Source organism: Anabrus simplex, chromosome 4, assembly GCF_040414725.1.
Source record: "Anabrus simplex isolate iqAnaSimp1 chromosome 4, ASM4041472v1, whole genome shotgun sequence".
Classification (NCBI taxonomy): Eukaryota; Metazoa; Arthropoda; class Insecta; order Orthoptera; family Tettigoniidae; genus Anabrus; species Anabrus simplex.
Genome location: NC_090268.1, coordinates 347847732 through 347867541, shown reverse-complemented (window position 1 = coordinate 347867541; position 19810 = coordinate 347847732). Strand labels below are relative to the sequence as shown.

Genomic DNA, 19810 nt, shown 5'->3' with positions numbered 1-19810 from the left:
CTAACCGTATTCATATCTTACTCTCACCATAATCAAAGACCCATACACCTCAAGAACTCTTTGTTATATACCCAGTTTATCTCACCAGTTAGAGTTACAGACTGTAAGCTCTTTGTTGCTTATATTATTGATGAAGCACACCAAATATCATCCAATCATATTCCAAGCATGTCTATGGACAATAATATCTAACCAATTCATAAGGTTACCATATTTCAAGCCTATAAATTTACCAAAGACTGCACACACATAAATCATTATTATTACCTTCTGCCGCATGAGATCTTCCAGGTCAATATCATCCTCAATCACAGTAATATCAATATCTGAATCAGAATCTTTTACTTTGACCTCAGCTTCCTCACTTTCTGATGATTCATCACTATGATGCTTCACAGTGTCCAGCACTGGGTTGTCTTTCCTTCTTGGTATTTCCAGAATTTTAATTGACTTACTACTAATTTCCCTGTGAGAAGCACTGTCTCCATTCACTACATCAGGAATGTGGGTAGTTTTAGACACTATTTTATCCAATTCTCTCACTTTGGAATCGTCTTTTATATCCTTTCCTTTAAGTTTAACTTCTTCTTTCACCTCTCTCTTCGAGCTTCCAGAAGATATTTTAACAGAAATATTTTCTTTCTGTTTACTGTGTTTCTTAGTATCTTCTGGAAGAAAACTCTCCTCATTTTCTCCTTCTTTTCTATGTTTCCTTTTCTTATGGTGTTTCCTGAATAAACAAAAAGGTGTTGTTATACATTTTTTTAAATTAGAACAAGTAAATAATAAAATAAACACAGATTAAATTACAATAGTATAGGAGCATTTTCAGGAAAAGTATTTCAGAATGCTACAAAAAAAAAAAACTAAAACTACATCGTAAGTTGCACAACAGCATACACTAAAACTCTCACCTACAACACAGGGACCTCTAACCCTATTCATTCAGTATAATGAGAATGTGGGGTCCATTACACAAGCCGACTATCTCCAATTCGGGCCTCAGAAATTTTTTAACCTAAAGGGCAAATTCTACCATGTCCAAAAAAGGAACTTAGATGCAAATATTATGATTTTTCAAAATGTGTAAGTAATTATTAAATGCAAATATTTGCCAAGCGCTAAGACTATCTTGCCATGGTAGCCATGTTTATGACGTCATAGTTCATCCCTTCAACTTGCTGAAGGTCAGCCACGATGAAACTATGATGTCACAAGCCAACATCTGACATTTAAATTTACATAAAAACACAAACTATGCACACCATGAGTTACAGCAGAAAATGAACACATCACATGATGCATACTGATGATATAAATTCACCAGAGAAACCACAATGAAACATTAAAATAATGGAAATTAAAAACAAAGGGAGACAACATCAGAGATCGCTTCGATACCGCTTGAGCGTTAAAGGTTATGAACTTCATATTGAACTGAGATAACATACAAATAATGCACAGTATAGTTTACCACCTATTCAATACTAAGTTGTATTTACAGTATTTACATTACATGGGACTAGTTTCAACCCTAGTCGGGGTCAACATCAGCCATATTAAAACATACACAAAATATATGGCGAAATCCTAAAACATGTTTTCTAGCAGTAAGAGTCTTATGAAAAATATAATTTTACAATATGAAGTGTGGTTTAAAATGAAAATGAAATGTTACGTGTGATGTAGGTGAGTAATAATTAATACAAGTACATTATACATGCTAAGAATTCTGGAAACAAAAGTACAAACAAGGTGCTCTGTGTTGTTAAAAACTGATAGACCTATTCCATGAGTCTATGTGGAGATCAACGAAGCTTGCTGTTCTGAATTTTTCTGGAATGACACTACACTATAAGAAGCCATCTGGAGAACATGCTAGTTGCTTTACGTTGCATCGACACAGACAGGTCTTATGGCGAAGATGGGACAGGAAAGGGCTGGGAGTGGGAAGGAAGTGGCCATGGCCTCAATTAAGGTACAGCCCTAGCATTTGCCTGGTGTGAAAATGGGAAACCATGGAAAACCATCTTCAGGGTTGCCGACAGTGGGGTTCGAACCCACTATGTACTGAATACTGGCCGCACTAAGCGACTGCAGCTATCGAGCTCAGTCATCTGAAGGACAGGAGTTCAATGTGATGGCATTCATTTGTCCCAGTCATCAGTAAAAACTGTGTCGAGTGGAAAACTCAAATACGAGTGAACTTTTAATTTGTTACATCCAGAGACTAAATTGGAATGCACCCACCAGATTTTGTACTCTTTGGTTTTGAGAACAGTTTGTTTTGAACAAGAAAGAATGATGTAAATAAAGTTTTAAGTTTGTAGAAAATAATAAAAGTCATCACCTGTGTAACTATCAGACGAATTCCGTTTTTTATCGGGTCGATTTTCAGGTTCGACATAACATTAGGGGACGTGAACAAAGCAGTAATTTGAAATGGATAAGTTGACTAAATTGCGAAAACCAATAGTGCGATGTTCACGAAAACATACGATGCGGTGATGGCGGAAACAGACCCCAACAAGGTAAGATTGTATTTTATTAAACTAGAACGACTAGGAAATGAACTAAAGGATGCTGATGAGAAAATATTAGAAGTGCTTCTCGACGAGTGACGAAGAACGATACACAAATGAATATGATAAAGTGAATGAATATCTTGCTAAAGTAGATGAAGATCGTCAGAGAATTGAGTGGGTTGTATTAACACAACGTACAAAAGAAGGAAATCAAATAAAGAGTGATGGTTTCGTACGTTTCTCACAGAAAAAACTCAAACTGCTGAAATCGAACTTCGAAAATTTTCCAGAGAGGTTAGGGACTGGTTAGGGTTTTGGAATCAGTTCCGTCTAATTCATGACGACTCAGACATAGAAAAAGAAGATAAATTTCAATATTTGATCCAATGTACTGTTGAAGGAAGTAGTGCTAGGGAGGTGGTAACTAGTTTCCCTCCAACAGCTAAAAATTATGATAGTGCAGTTCGGTGTCTTGAAAGTAGATTCGGAAAAGAAGAATTACTCGTAGAATTTTATGTTCGCGAACTACTTGGACTTGTAATTCAAAATGTTTCTTCAACATAAAGACTAACTCTCCTAAAGCTCTACAATCGCTTAGAATCCCACCTTCGATCCCTTGAATCTCTGGGCATGACTGCTGACAAGTTCGCAGCATTCTTATTTCCGTTAGTTGAGTCATCTCTACCAGAAGACTTGCTGACAATATGGCTTAGAAATTCTATCCATCACCCTTTTAGTGACTCTAGCGAGGATTTATACTATGACAAACTCTCGCGACTGATTTTATTCCTCGAGAATGAAGTGGAAGGTGAAAAGAGGGTAGCACTTGCCCAAGGAGGATTTAATACAGCAAATCAGAAGTCTACAAAGCAGAAACCTAGGTTAAACGAAGTGAAAACATGGCCACTGCTAGTAAGTAGTCTGTTCACAGGAGACATTTAAGATTTTGGAAATGTATGTGTATTCTGTAGAAAATCTCATGAGAGCAAAGAGTGCTTCAAGGCACAGAAGATGACTCTAGTGGAAAGAAAGAATATTTTGATGAAAGCAGGGTATTGTTTTCAGTACTTGAGACCTGGTCATGATGCCAAGATATATAAGGGTAATATACTGTGTCACTTCTGTGGAAAGAAACATGTTATTCTAATGTGCCCAACATTACCTTTAAATATTTCCAAGGAAAATGTGGAAGAAACACAAGACGAAAAGGAAGGTGCCAGTGCTACCTTGGGTAACCAAGACTGTAGTCAGGGTGTTCTTCTGCAGACCTTGTTGGTGAAGATCACAGGAAGGAAAGGGGATCAGGTAGTAAGAGCACTCGTAAATAGTGGATCACAATGATCATATATATTAAAGAAACTGGTAGATACCATCGGACTGGAACCGTCAGGATCTGAAAACATTATTCATGTTCTGTTTGGAGGAACTGAATCAAAAAGAGTATCTACATTTTAATTATCAAATACAGTTGAGCAGTTTAGATGGCAGGTACACATGTAAGATCCCTGTATTGGATCAACCAATTATTTGTGGTACTGTCCCTAGAATCCAAAGTGGTCCTTGGATGAAAGAACTAAAAAAAAAAAAAAAAAAAAAAAAAAAAAAAAAAAAAAAAAAAAAAAAAAAAAGAATCTCTCTCTCTGATTTTGGAGAAGGGACGCCTGAAATTGAACTTCTTTTAGGAGCGGACACCTACTGAACACTTCTCATTGGAAGAATAAAAAACATGGGATGTGGACCGGTGGCTGTTGAGACTCGACTTGGGTGGGTTGTTATGGGGAGGTTATTTCTGAACAGTCTCTCAGACTCATCCGGTATGGTGGTATCATCGATGTTGACTTTAAACACTGCAATCACTGATTTATGGAAGTTGGACACCCTGGGAATTAGGGATCCTGCTGAGAAGACATGGCTACCTTGGATCATTTTAACAAGACTGTCTCAATCGACGAGGATGGCCGTTACGAAGTCCATCTACCATGGAATGAGGTATCTGAGGAGCTCCACGACAATTTGGAAATTGCTGAGAAGAGGTGCGACAACCAACAAACTGTTGAGTAGCAACAAGAATCAGGAATACAATGTAGTGTTTTAGGATTGGCTTCAAGAAAGGGTGATTGAAGAGGTACCCTTTCAAGACCTTGAAAATAAATGTCACTATTTACCCCACAGAAGTGTATTCAAAGAAAATTCAACCACACCGTTAAGACCCGTATTTGATGCTTCTTGCAGGGGGAAGGAAAGTCCATCTCTGAATGAGTGCCTGGAGAAAGGACCAAATCTGCTGGAACAAATTCCTTCTATTCTGATCAGGTTTCTCCGTCGTGAAATTGGAGTAATTTTGGACATAAAAAGGGCCTTTCTGCAAATTTCTATTGCTCCTTCAGACAGAGATTTCTTGAGATTCCTATGGTGGGAGGATTCCTCCAGGAAGAAATTCAAGATATTCCGACATCGACGAGTTGTATTTGGGCTCAAGTGTAGTCCATTCTTGTTGGGTGCTATTCTTGATCTCCATTTAGAAAACAGCCCTCCTGAACTGCAAGAAACAGCACAACTATTAAAAAAGCTCATTCTATTTCGACAACTGCATAAACATCCCTTGATTCAGAGAAGGAAACAACCCAATTTGTTGAGAAATCTATGAAACTACTTTCAGGAGCCAGGTTTGAACTACGTGGCTGGGAATGCACCTCAAGGGGAAGAGAGAATATGTTTGAGAAGATTTCTCCTGTTCTTGGATTATTATGGGACAAGGAAGATGTATTGTATTGTGATGTGAGGCCTCAAAATGAGACTGGATGAGTTACACAAAGAAAAATCTTGTCATCTGCTCAGAGGATTTTTGAACCCATAGGTTTTTCATGTCCTCTGACCTTATTCCCTAAACTTCTCATTCAGGATAGCTGGAATTCGAATATGGGGTGGGACGATCCATTGCCAGAGGATGTACAAAAGAAGTTTAGAAAATGGGAAGCTGAAGTTTGGCTACTTTCTGAAGTGAAAATACCGAGACATTTCATAGTAAGCAGGTCTGAACAAACCTGGAGTTTTCATACATTTTGTGATGCCAGCCGGAGTGCTTATGCTGCAGCTGTCTTCATACGAAGCTGAACCAGTACTGAAGAGATTGTTTCTGTTCAGCTGATCATGGCAAAGACAAGAGTTTCACCACTGAAGGAAATTTCGATGCCGCGATTGGAACTCCTGGCATGTTGTATTGGTAGTCGACTAGCAAACTTGGTCAGAGAAAGTCTGAACTTGAACATCTCTGAGTTTTATTGGACGGACTCTTCAGCGGCATTGTATTGGATCAAGAGAGATGAGTCATGGGGAGTATTTGTGAATAATCGAGTGAAGGAGATTAGATCTCTGACGAGACAAGAAGACTGGAGGCATGTTCCTGGGGAGCAGAATCCAGCTGACCTTTAAAAGGCTGTTCCGTAGAAGTCCTTATAGACTCCAAATACTGGGAGGGTCCTCAATGGTTGAAGTTGACAGAAGGGGAATGGCCGACATCAGAGGTCGACGTGGATGATGACATCATCAAACGAGAGAAGAAAAATATCTCCATCACTGATCAATTCCTCAGCGGAGAATGGAGATGCCTGGTACCTAAGAAGATTTTCCAAGTTTTCTCTAATTGTCAGGCTCATAGGATGGATACTGCTATTTTTTGGAAAATCATTGAAACGTAGCAGTTGTGAAAGTGGGGGTGATCTCTCTGCTTCAGAACTAGCACAGGCAGAGAGAAGGTTCCTGCATCTTGTCCAGACAGGGGTTCCGGAAGAAACTGAAAGACGACGACTGAACTCCATTTGCACCTTTGTGGACCAAGATGGTCTTCTGAGGCTGAAAACTAAAACTGTTCAAAGAGTTGATGAGGAAAATTTTAGATATCCCATTCTTCTGCCTTCCAGTCACAAACTTGTGGAGATTCTAATTCGAGACTACCACATACAATATTCTCATGCGGATGTTGAGGTGTTACTTAGAATATTAAGGGAAGAATACTGGATCTTAAAAAGAGGTCGGAAGACAGTACGGAGGGCGATCACAAAATGTGTTAAATGTCGACGATTTGAGTCAAAGAAAATAGATGTAGATCCTGCACCATTGCCAGAAAATAGAGTGAAAGATTCGTCAGTCTTCGAGGTCAGTGGGGTTGATCTTGCTGGGCCACTGAATTTAAGGGGCGGAGAGAAAGCTTGGATTTTGTTGTTTACTTGTGCTGTGTATCGAGCTGTACATATTGATCTGGTGTTAAACCTTTCCACAGAAGCATTTATTCAAGGTCTTAGGAGATTTATTGCAAGGCGGGGACGACCCAGAGTTATATACAGTGACAATGGGACCAACGTCACAGGAGCTTTGAATTCCTTTGACTCTTTGGACTGGCATAAGACAGAAGAGGAAACATCTTCAAGGAGGATCCAGTGGAAATTCATTCCACCCACGGCTGCTTGGTGGGGTGGATGGTGGGAGAGGATCGTTCAAATGGTCAAGAAGATGTTGAAGAGGACATTGGGAAGAGCCTCTCTCACCTACGAAGAGGCTTTGAATGTCCTATGCAATGTGGAGTCTGTGGTAAATTCTAGGCCTTTGACGTACCTATCTGAGGATCCAAGCAACTTAGCGCCATTGACTCCTGCAATGTTCCTGCAGGACAACCGGCCCATTGGAGTCCCTGATCTGGATTGCCTTGACAAGACTGATCTCAGAAGACGGGCCAAGTACCTGCAGCGTTTACGGGAGGAATTGAGGAAACGATTCTGTGATGATTACCTGAGCCTTTTAGTACAGCCGCAAGTTAAAGAAAAGTGTCGAAGGATGCTAAAGATAGGTGACATTGTGTTAGTACGCTCTGATCAAAGGAAAAGACTCGATTGGCCTTTGGGTAAAATGATTGAGTTGTTTCCTGGTAAAGATGGCAACACAAGAGTAGTTCGAGTGCAGACTGCTGGACGGGACATGACCAGGCCCATTCAACGTTTGTACCCACTGGAAATGACTTCATTGCAGGATACCCTACAAGTGGAAAATGATGGAGATAATGAGCAACAAAGTGTTATTTCTGTTGTAAAAAACGAAGTGAAAACGAGAAGTGGACGTTTGGTGAAACTCCCTGCACGATATAGGACTTAAGTTTTGTGATAAGTTCTTGTCTTGTTAAACTGTGTAGGCGAAATGATTGTCAGATTCTTTTATTGGTTCATTTTGGTTTTCTGTTAACAGGGGAATAAAGATGCTGCTTGCTCGATGACGCTTGTTGTTTTAAGGGGCCTAACATCGAAGGGTAAACCAAAAGGTGGGAGGTATGTTACATCCAGAGACTAAATGGAATGCACCCACCAGATTTTGTACTCTTTGGTTTTGAGGACGGTTTGTTTTGAACAGAAAAGAACGATGTAAATAAAATTTTAAGTTTTAAGTTTGTGGAAAATAATAAAAGTAATCACCTGTGTAACTATCAGACGAATTCAGTTCTATCGGGTAGATTTTCGGGTTTGACGTAACAAATTAATTGTAAATAGCAGTTTAATAAATTTAGTGGTATGTAGTAATTATAGTTTTAAGGACCCTAATAACCTGCAACAGTATCTACAGATCTCAGTTCACTTCCATGTTACGATAAAACATTTTTGCAAAAAGAATTGAGCTGGAACCTCTAAACTTTAAGGTTAAGTGATATCTTGGTAATTCCATGCTCAATTACCAAGCATGGCAAGATTTAAGATTAAAGTGGACTAGATTTGTGCTGAATTAGCCACATGGATACTTTAAAGAAATGCTTTAAATATGTACAGCACTACTTAAAGAATGTGATTTTATGATGAAACATTAGAATGAAATAAATTGTCAATAACAGGAAGCATGTAAAACACGAGGCCACAGGGTTAGTTGCAAATAAGAGGCTCATAGAGGCACTTATTTAATTCTCAGAAGCCTGCAGACAGAATGCTCAAGGCAGTAAGTCTATAAGGTATGTATGTACATACATGAGACTAGCAAATGAAAATTTTACATTTTTTTTATTCATTGATGTTTTGAACTAAAGACTTTGACAGATGAAATAAGTATATGTTATCGCTGAGGAAGAGTGTTTGTTTTTCCTCAAAACATGCACTATGTTTAAGTGAATAAAGACTGATTAACATAAAGTGTATAGGCAAGGCAGATCTTTCCAGCACCCTATTAAAAATTTTTTTTTTAATGAGATGTTGACAGCTGTGCGTAATGGAGGTAACCAAACGAGAACAACGTTCATACATCAAGATAGCCTTCTCTGCAGCTACAATGCATGAGAATATCATGAGAGCTACAGCAAACATTGGGTTATCGTGCTATACCATATCGTACAGTGGCAAGGTGGATCAGGGCCTTCAAACAGGGAAGAGCGTCAACTGCCAACCTGCCTCGCAGTGTGTCAGCTAACAGCTCAGAGATCTATCGGTGGCTGCGATCGAGCGGTGTCTCCTAGAAGACGCACAGTGGCATACTGGTATCCCTCCTTCCTCTTCATGCCACATTCTACAGTAGGTCTTCAATGTGCGCGAAGATAGTCTCCAAGTAGGTGCCACATCACTTAACGGAGGTAGAGAGGTGGATGCGAAATGAGACGTGTCACATCTGGAACGATTCTACCACGAAGGAAACGGCATGCTGACCCGCATCGTTGCCACTGATGAAACATGGGCAAGAGCATACGAACATGAATTGAAGCGACAATCCAGTGAATGGTGTCATGCTAGATCACCACAGAGACGAAATCCATCACCCACAAAGCTGATGATAATCTTGGCATACGACAGTCAAGATGTTTTAGTGTGTCATCCAATTCCTCAAGGACGAACTGTAAAGGCACAATATTACCTGTAATTTCTGCGGTATCATCTTCATCGTACAGCGTAAGATAGACGACAACTGCTGGGCAACGCTATAATCATACATGATGCTACACAAAATACAAGCACACATAGTTACAGTTTGTTTACAGCATTGGGGATGGGAGGTCTTGTCACACTCTCCGTATTTCCCCGATCTTAGTCCTTATGACTTTGATCTTATTCCTAAACTGAAGAAGCCATTGCCAATACACAGGCTACTGTAACCTCATTTCAGTGTGAAGTAGCGCATATTACCAAAACACATGTAGCTGATGGTATTGTCCGTCTTCCCCGTTGATGGCCACTAACCGTGGACAAATCAGGCGACTACTTTGAAAGAAGTTAACCACTGACATGAATCAACCATTGTCAAAGAGGTGACACATCTACAAATGCAGTTAAACAGGTTGTAAGAGAATAAACCGACGATTTAAATATTTCCTACTGCTATTGGATGTTAAACAGATAGTAAGAGAATACCATATTTCCTCGCATATTAGATCCACCCGTTTTTTTTCAGCTTTTATAGCCGCAAAAAATAAGCGGGTGTCCAATGTGCAACTTCTGGGTATAAAGTAAACCATATATGTATGTATTCTATACTATTCTTTAACAAATTTGTGATTGTATTCCAAATCTTACTGGCCACCATCATTGGAAGGCAGCATTTCTAAATTAAAAAAATAAAGTAGACAATAAATGGTGAAACGTTTCAGCTCATTAACTCCTCTGATAAGGTTGACATCAGGAAAAGCATCTGGTTGTAAAAAGTCGCTACAACGATTCATCTTTACTTAATACTCAACCTCGTAGAGAAAAATGATAAAGGTTGGACCAATCGGTTTTATTTATCATACTAGCAAGTGTACCTGTGCTTTGCTATGGTATTCCACATTGTATATGGATTTCTACTTAAATTGCTGTACACGCAGCAGGTAAGATTATATTAAATTGCATATCCCTTAGCGTTATCCGAGAAATACCACTGGGAGAACCCCATGTTGTTTGCGACGTAAATAGCAGGCCACGTTTCCTATTGCAATTCACAATTGAGGTCGGAAGTTTGTACTATAACAGCAGGCTCACTTGCGTACACCCATTCACAGTGGAGATGTGGAGTTTTCATTATAAAGACAGGCCCTTGCCTAATGCCAGTCAGAATAGAGTTGGGGAGGGGAGGTTGATTATAATCGAGAAATGCAGCTCTAAAAACGAAGTGGATGTACTGCAAAAATGAAATCTCTCTCACTAAATTGCAATGATATGAGTTACGGATTTAAGAAAGCGGTAATAAAGGAGAAATTTAGGTGCAGGGATTCTTAGATAAGAGGATGACTTATGGTGTTATTACTTAAGCCTAAAGAGGCAAGGCAGAGGCAAGAAATTAAAGCAGAAAATGGAAGTAGGTGAGAAATACAGTAAAAATTGTAGCAATCCCAGAAAACACCTTATGGTGTAAAATAATGGGCAATACTCCGCGTAGTGTTGAAATATTAACAACCACACTTAGAGCTATTCAAAGACGATTGTAACCTGAAATGGTATTCCGCAAATATCCGCAGAATGGCAGCTTGACGTCTCTCTCGCTTTCTACCCAACGAACAACCACAAGTTTACAGGAATAATGACGAAAATGGCATTGCGTTACTTCCCTGCTGGCAGGCAGCCAGCCAGAGACGTTGCCATGGTAACCGGTAAGTTTCTTTAAAGAATGTAATCACAGCATTTCTTATTCTTTTGTATTGAATAGGTTGAACCTCTTTACTTATTATTTCAATTTTAACTGTGATACTTTTCAATACGGAACAATGAAATTTTTATCTTTAACCTCAATGAGGGAGCATGAAAACTACGAAAATAGTAATTTTCTCTGACATTTGAAGAGCAAGCGAAATTATGTACATAAGAAAAGTTGTTTAAAATACAGAGAAGTTACATGGTCTTCGTATTTTACTGAAAATCAACAGTATAAGAGAAAATTGAAAAAAATTGTTCTAGTTTTTGTATAAAACCCCAGACTATTCAGCAATTTTTAAATTATATGTATATCTAAATCTGCCCCTGGATGAATATAATCCAAACATCAAGTTTGGTCGAGATCTATCCAGCTGTTTTGCCGTGATGGTGGAACAGCCGGACAGACAGACACAAAAGCTCAAAACCACTTATATAGTCTTCAGTTGATCTGAAATGGCTAAATATCTGAAAAAATTGACAAAATAAATGAAATTACAGACAGTGGACCCTCTAAAACATTATATAGATTAAGCAATATTAAGCTCAATACAAAAGAACTTAATGGCCAGTCATTTGTCTCTGTCAGTTGAGCAACAGGTCTATCGCGCAGTAAAACTATTCATTGCTTTCATTTGAATTATCGTCGTCTTGTGCCGCCAACTTCCCTGCTGCCGGTGTTGTAGTCATCTCAAATGATGCCTTTCATTGTCATCAAGAGCATCTGAGATTGTCTTTTTTAAACTTTTCAAAATAGTTTTGTTTCTGATTAAAGAGACCAAACAGAGAGAATCTATTCACAAATGGTTTCTGGAGATAGTCTGTTATTCCCAGTTGGTGTATGTGAAACAGAAGCCACCCCTTTCGAATAAAGCCATGCTGTAGAAAGCATGTCAATCCATCAGCTGATCACCAGCATATGTTACGAGTTGTACTTCCGAATGTAATACATTGTGACTGGAAGCATTCTTTAGATAACTGCAGCTGCTGAAAACTAGACCTTCATTTTTTGGTATATTTCATACTTGTTCACTACATTTGTCCCATAATGATTTACCTAAACAGAAGTAACCAAGATAAGAGAGACCAGATTGTTTAGGTGAGGTATGCTTTCAAGTGCCCGGATAGTGTCAGAAGTTCCACGATGAAAAAAATTTAAATAAACAACAGGAAAGCTTGCCTCATTTATGGAGGTAATGCGTTTTATTATCATGTTTAATTTCGTACATTAGTTGACTCCACGTTTTTATTAATGCATAGTATGTTTTGTTTGGCGTCTCTGAAAATCTTAAAAGTAGTTAGTGGGATGTAAAACCAATAACATTATTATTATTATTATTATTATTATTATTATTATTTGTTAGGTACGTTAACGAATAAAACAATCATTATAGCTGGATTGTTTTCATCATATTTTAAACCTACTTCTCTCCAAAAAAGACCTATTTTGGCCTGAGTTATGAGACATTAAACAATCACTTTGTTAATGATCTCTGCTGATATATTAATGGCATCAATCGTGAATATCTCTTAATTAAAGCAAACTCGTATCCTCATTCCGAGGTGGTGCAACTCTTTTTTTTTTTTTCCCAGGCATGCCCCTAATGGAGATGAGCTGCATGTACTACTTTACTGCATATCAACCTTCCTGCCATTCTTAAATCTCTGGCAGTACCAGGAATCGAATTCGGGCCCCAGAGTACGGCAGCTAATTGTGCTAGCTGTTACACTGGCGGAATTTCTTAACTACAAAAACACAGACATATTGCATGACTGAAGCGTGCTTCCAATGCGCGGGTCAGACAGACGAAACTCTTCACCTATTTGTGCGACGTCATCAGAGCTGCAGTACGCTACGGAGGCAGACATTTCTTAACTATGAAACACAGACGTACCGCATGACTCTGATGCGTGTTTTCATTGCGCAGATCGGACAGACAAAACTATTCACAAATTTGTGTGATGTCATTGGAGCTGCAGTACGGCCTGTACCTACTTCAAAGTGGAATCGTTCTCTCATGAATTATGATGACATCAGAGCTGTAGAACGGCCTGTACCCACTTCAAAGCGGAATCATTGTTCTCTCACAAATTATGCTGGAGGTCTTATATAAAAGCTTTTTTTTTTCATTTTCTTTGTCTTGAAAAGTCATTGCGGGGCGGGGTTCTAATACACGAGGAAATACGGTAATACAATAATACAATGACATATAAATGTTATATTTATAATGTTAAACAGGTTACATGAGAATAAAACAAATATTTCAAAATGATCTATTTCACCTGCCCTCTTCTGCAATTCCTGCATCCATACCCCATGAGGTGGCAACATCATGAAGGTCATGTAACATACTTCCCAAACTGTATGGTTAATTTCGTGTGATGGCACAGTGTTGGGAAATAAAAATAGTTGTCATAGACAGAGTTAAAAACAACACTAGGGAACAACAACAACAAAAAAATTAAGTTAAATAAAATAAAGACCCAGGCGAAGTGAGGCTCAAACTTGCACACCTTCTATTTTGAAGCGAGTGCCCTGACCACTCTATTACGAGAACACTTTCTGAAACACTGGCTTACACAACAGCTTATAACTCATACATGAAAATTTAATGTCAAAATAGACATTGATTTTGAACTCGCATAGATTAACCTCACGAACGTTTGACATAAATTGCTGTCTGTAACACAACAGACTCCCCTTGTTAGTCCTATTGGAGATAATGAGCTGATGTACAGTCCAGCTCCATGGCTATATGGTTAGCATGCTTGCCTTCGGTCACAGGGGTCCCGGGTTCGATTCCCGGCAGGGTCAGGAATTTTAACCATCATTGGTTAATTTCTCTGGCAGGGGGCTAGGTGTATGTGTTGTCTTCATCACCATTTCATCCTCATCATGACGTGCAGGTCACCTACGGGCGACAAATTTAAAGACCTGCACCTGGCGAGCCGAACATTCCTCGGACACTCCCGGCACTAAAAGCCATATGCTATTTCATTTCAGCTGATGTACATACAAGAAAATAAGACGATCAAATGAGGTACATACACCTGACGGTAGACAGCACCTCGGTCAAAAGCGAGAAATTCCTGAAAATCAGTCTAGCCAACCCCATATATCGGAGACTAGCTCCAGTTAGCTAACTAGTGCTTATGTGGAGGTGGTAGCACACACTCCAAAGTACCAAGTGATTTACACCCCCAAGAGTTTACCTCCCGCGTAGCTGCCATCTAGTTTACCAACAGATAGTTGAACCAGCCCTTAAATAAAAGAATTCAAACAGAGACTGTGTAAATGTGCAAAATGTGACCATTTTCTAAGTTGCTATTGGCCAGCTGTGATGAAGGCAAGTTTCCTGTTGTCTCTGTTAGAGCTTGCATCATATCTGGTCACAGTGCTTCCGCGCTCTGTCAAAATAAGAAAAGTACACAGTTTGAAACTGTCATGGCATGTGCGGGACGGGACCAATCAATCCTTGACGTGTTTGCAGTACCTAGTGTCAGGAAACAAAAATTTCTTGTGTCGGAAATGTCCCAGCAACTTCAAGTAATCAGCCAGGAAAGGTACACTGACGGAGACATGCCTTTCTTCTGCAAAAATAACAAGTTCTGTAGCATACTGGTTATTTGGAGAACAGGCCCTGCTATCCATTAATCAAGTGTGAAGATAAGTCACTGTTCATTAATTCAAGTTTCAACCACTCTCAAACACAGAATTTGCTACTGTCATTTTTTTAATTCAACAAAGCAGGCAAATGATCTTGTCACCTAACCAAATTAGACCAACAGTTTTGTCCCAGTCCTGTTTACGCCCCCAGACCCCCTTTTGCTTGTCGTGCAAATCTGGAACCTAATCTATCCAACCAATGGACTACAGAGTTTGTGCTGTGTAGGTTAATGTGCCAATGTTGCTTACCCTGTTTACAGTATTGTGAAGAACAAGCAGCCTCAAGCTGTATCTAACCTATCTTTTGCGAACCTGCAGACAAATCTCTACAACAAATTTGAACAGCTACAATTAACAACAAAAAATATTTGACTAATGCTACTAGGCCTATACTTCATATCAGTCAACTGACACTAATCAACTCTTACACCCAATTCACATTAACCCCCAGTTCTATTCTTCATTCTATGCACCGTTATTACGATTCTAACTCATAAATACAAATGCAGCCATTGAATTATAATATAACAACAAACCTTTCATGTTTATCATTTGAGTGCTTTTTATGTTTATGGTGATGTTTGTGTTTCTTCTTCTTTTTTTTCTTAGAGCTATCATTTTCAACAGTAACATCAATAATTTTCTTCTTATCATTAGTCAGACCAAGAGATTCTTCAGAATTGGTATCGGATGATCTGGAATTATGAGAAAAATAAATATTAGCATCAAATTTGAATACTTTTAATACATTTTTTTAAAATATTATAAATCAGGGAAAACTATCTTGCTAAAAACACCACCATAAATAAATGTCTTCTTGTATTAGCTCAGTTACAACACATGCCAATCAAAGTAACTTAAGAGGTAACTGGCATCACTGAGGGGGGCGGGGGGATGATTTAGGGCCAGATGCTCTATTTGACAACACATAAAATTTCAAATAAAACTCCACTTTATGTAGTTGCTGGGATTCAAACCTTGGTTGTCGGGGTGGACAGAAAGCAGCTACACTGAAACCAATCAATCATGCTACCCAAAGAAAACCTTCCTGGAACATGAGCAATTGCAACTACTATAAAAGTAGGCCGGGAGCCCCCATGGCTCAGGCGGCAGCATGCCGGCCTCTTACCGCTGGGTTCCGTGGTTCAAATCCCGGTCATTCCATGTGAGATTTGTGCTGGACAAAGCGGAGGTGGGACAGGTTTTTCTCCGGCTACTCCAGTTTTCCCTGTCATATTTCATTCCAGCAACACTCTCCAGTACCATTTCATCTGTCATTCATTAACCACTGCCCCAGAGGAGTGAGATAGGCTTCGGTAGCCGGCACAGTTCCTATCCTCGCCGCTAGATGGGGGCTTCATTCGTTCCATTCCTGACCCACTTGAATGACTGGAAACAGGCTGTGGATTTTCATTTTCATAAAAGTAGGCTCATATTTCTTGGTAGACCAAAGTGTTTAAAGACACTGAAGAATTACATTTTAAAGGAAAACAGCTTTTAAAAACATAATTATACAATTTAGTAAAACAGGTCTCGAATGAAATACTATAGTTTTGATTCGAGTGTTCTAATTTACTCTGAAGTTTGTGATGGTCATTATCAACATTAACTAAAGGCTATGCCTTGTTGCTACGACAAACTATTTCTGTCCACTGCCAGCATGTACAGTAGCTCAAAAAGAAATGAGCACATGGTATTTTATAAAGTTTTTGCATCAATAGTTGATACCTCGCAGCCCAATACTCACTATATTCAGCCGGGCGCGGAACGACTGTTGTTTATTTACACACTCGCCGCCTTCTCGGGAAGGATGTTGTCAAGCAGTGCTCAATGCTGCCAACCTTTCTACTTAGGAACTAATGAGTGAGTGGTACTTTGATAGGTGGTGGTGGTGGTGATTATTGTTATACCTTTGGTCTAGACTAGTTCTTGCTGTGCGGACGGTTAGGATAGGACCTCGACAAGACCAGCGATATAGGGACAAGCAATGGGGGTCTGGGGGTGTAAGGCCCCAGGTCAGAAGCCACAAAGCAGCCTTAGGCCTCTATTTTAGTGTGGAAACACGATTGGTCAGGATTGATTCTTGCCGTGTGGACGGTTAGGATAGGATCTGGCCAAGACCATTAGTCTGGACTGTTCTTGCTGTGTGGACGGTTAGGATAGGATCTGGACAAGACCTGTGATATAGGGACAAACAAAGGGGGAAGCCCCCAGGTTAGAAGCCGCGAAGCGGCCTTAGGCCTTTAGTTTTGTGTGGAAACACAATTGGTCTGGACTGGTTCTTGCCATGCGGACAGTTAGGACAGGATGTGGACAAGACCACTGGTCTGGACGGGTTCTTGCCATGCGGTCAGTTAGGATAGGATCTGGGCAAGACCTGTAATATAGGGACAAGTAAAGGGGCGCTTTTACTGTGCTGGGGTTGGTAACAGATTATAATTATCATAACTGACGGGAATGAGATCATGGGCCACTTTACGTTGGCCAATAGGAATGCAAGTAGCTATTCAGTCATAAACGATGGCAGGTGCTGCTCTTTATTAGGTTATACAAGTAAATGTACTCAGTGGGGGGCAGGATGGCAATGAACACATCTCTCTTCTAAAAGAAATTCGAAGTAAGATTTGCATTGTTTTCACTTCCTTAAAATGTTATAAAGTTTGGGCTGCGGAGAGTCAACTTATATTGCTTTTGCACATACAATTTTCTCAGAAACAACTGAACTTATGGACATAATTTGTTAAGAAGAAGTGATTTTTTTTTCGGTACAGATATGTTATAATGTTCTATACGTTATATTTTGTTTCAACAATACTTTGTGTTTCAACAGACTAAAAATATAGAAGTTATACCATCCTATATGTTCGTTGTGGGTATCCACAGGGTTTATATCTAGAAGGGAGCTGAATTGCAGCATATATTTTTATTACGATTATAATTAAGTCCAATAAAATATTAAATGCAAGGGACATAGATATCAAGAGCTCATTCTTCTTTTGAGCAACTGATACATCACACAAGGATACCTCTTCCCAGATGAAGAAAATATCACTTGTCATAACTGGCAGTATTCAGACTATATTAACTTACCTCACACTGACAGTTTTCAATGGATACTTGACAACAACCCAACAGGTCATGGACATGTTTCGCCATAATCAAGTACCATGAAACATCCATTCTGGACAATTTACTGAACAGTACACCTAAAAGCCATCGTGTATTAATTTCTGACCAACAGAAATGCATCTCATAACCATTACCGATTCTTTATTAAAACATTTTCTATAAAAGCATACCTAATGCCTGTTCCAGTGTACAAATGTCACAGTTTTAGTAAACCAGGAAGAGTTTCACACAAAGAAGCATCTCGATATCAGACTAAGTAGACCTACCTCAAATACCACTTTTTAATTTACGGTAATTATGAACATCACCATCTCCTTTTTTTTTTTTTTTTTTAAGTCATGCTTACACTGAGAAAGCAACGTTAAGGATTATTGTTCCAGAATAAGATTTTGAAAGATTATGTTAAAGTAAAAGCCAATTTGGTAATCATTCATCATCCCATCATTCGATACTTCATAACAATCACCACTGTCCCCAATGAATCATTTTACCAATGTCCCACGGTATCATTTACATCCCTAAATCACTGTAACCTCCTTCAACATAGCCTACTTGTCAGGGTAACTTCATAAAAACGTCTAAAAATATGATGTTCTGGACTAGGAAATGTAAGTCTATATGAAATGACATATATCTTTTGATGAATCGCTTACGCTATCAAGAATTAAGCCGACAAAAACTGAAGAAACAACGATAGATAATTAATCCACAAGAAAGAGTAATATTGCATATAAAATAAATAGCCAGACAAAAAGACATTAAAAAGTATTGTTCTTACACGTAGTTAAGTTATAAGTCATGGTACTTGAATACTGCAATCTTACCCCATAGTACGGTCCCTAAAAGATGGTATTCCCCTAATATTATTAATTCGCACTAAGTTGTTGATATTACTAGACGAGGACCACCATTTTGGAAATAACCGGATATCTCGTCAACAACCCACAATGCCACACTTTGTAACTCAATCAAGCACCATATGTGTGGTTGGAATGTGTCATCTTTCTTGTTCGTGATCATTGATATAGGATTCACCCCAAAGACATGTAGTTGTTCACACATGCGGATATTGGGAATAACTTACTAAAGCATTGTTATGGTTTAATTAATTTTTTAATTTTAATATCTTTATTAATATTGACTTCAAATTACGCAAACCCGTTTAGTTTAAAAGTTACCTATGGAAAATTTCCGACATGATGAATGAAAACCTAAAAACTGTTTTCCAGTCATTGACCGGGTCAGGGATGTTACGAATGAAGCAGATATAGGCTGTTAGTACGATGGATCGCCACTCCCAAAGTGATTTTATTACTGAATGATAGAGTATTGATGGAATGAGAGATGACAGGGAAAACCGGAGTACCCGGAGAAAAACCTGTGCGGCCTCCGCTTTGTCCAGCACAAATCTCACATGGAGTGACCGGGATTTGAACCACGGTATCCAGCGGTGAGAGGCCGACGCGCTGCCGTCTGAGCCACGGCTCTTCCGATATGATATTGAAAGCAAATACAGTAGAGACAATACGCGACACTCAGCGAGATATCGAGGGACAGTTATTAGAGCTCTCTCAGGCGGATTGACCTGAGAACTACTGATTCTGTCATAAGAGCACGTGTATTTGTGTGTGTGAAGTTTTTGGCGTTATCAATTGGTGTTATTTATGCGTTTTCAGTGAGTGGACATAATTAAATAGTAGCGTGCGTCATTCCTTGATATCTCCTCTCAACATGAGAGGGAAAGGTATGTGTTGTGTTTGGCTGCAGTAACTATGAAGTAGAGAAGAAAGCAGGGTCTTTCTTCCGTTCCCCGCGTGACAAGAAAATGTAAATGATATTGTGTTTGCACATACATTCTTCCAGTGACA

The 19810-nt window shown here is 39.1% G+C and overlaps 1 protein-coding gene across 7 annotated transcripts in view; it reads right to left on the bottom strand.

Annotated features, from left to right (window-relative positions):
- Positions 1 to 18869, bottom strand: part of Prp4k (Pre-mRNA processing factor 4 kinase) — a 355103-nt gene extending 336234 nt beyond the window's left edge. For all 7 annotated transcript variants that reach the window (XR_010859850.2, XR_010859849.2, XR_010859851.2 and 4 more), the window contains exons 1-3: positions 18767 to 18869; positions 15350 to 15508; positions 268 to 730 (exon numbers count right to left, since the gene is read on the bottom strand). Coding sequence is in view for 2 of the 7 variants with exons in the window: in XM_067145757.2 (XP_067001858.2) it covers positions 268 to 730; positions 15350 to 15508; positions 18767 to 18771 (627 nt within the window). In the remaining 5 variants the exon portion in view is untranslated. The remainder of the gene's footprint in view (positions 1 to 267; positions 731 to 15349; positions 15509 to 18766) is intronic.
- Between the last annotated feature and the right edge of the window lie 941 nt (positions 18870 to 19810).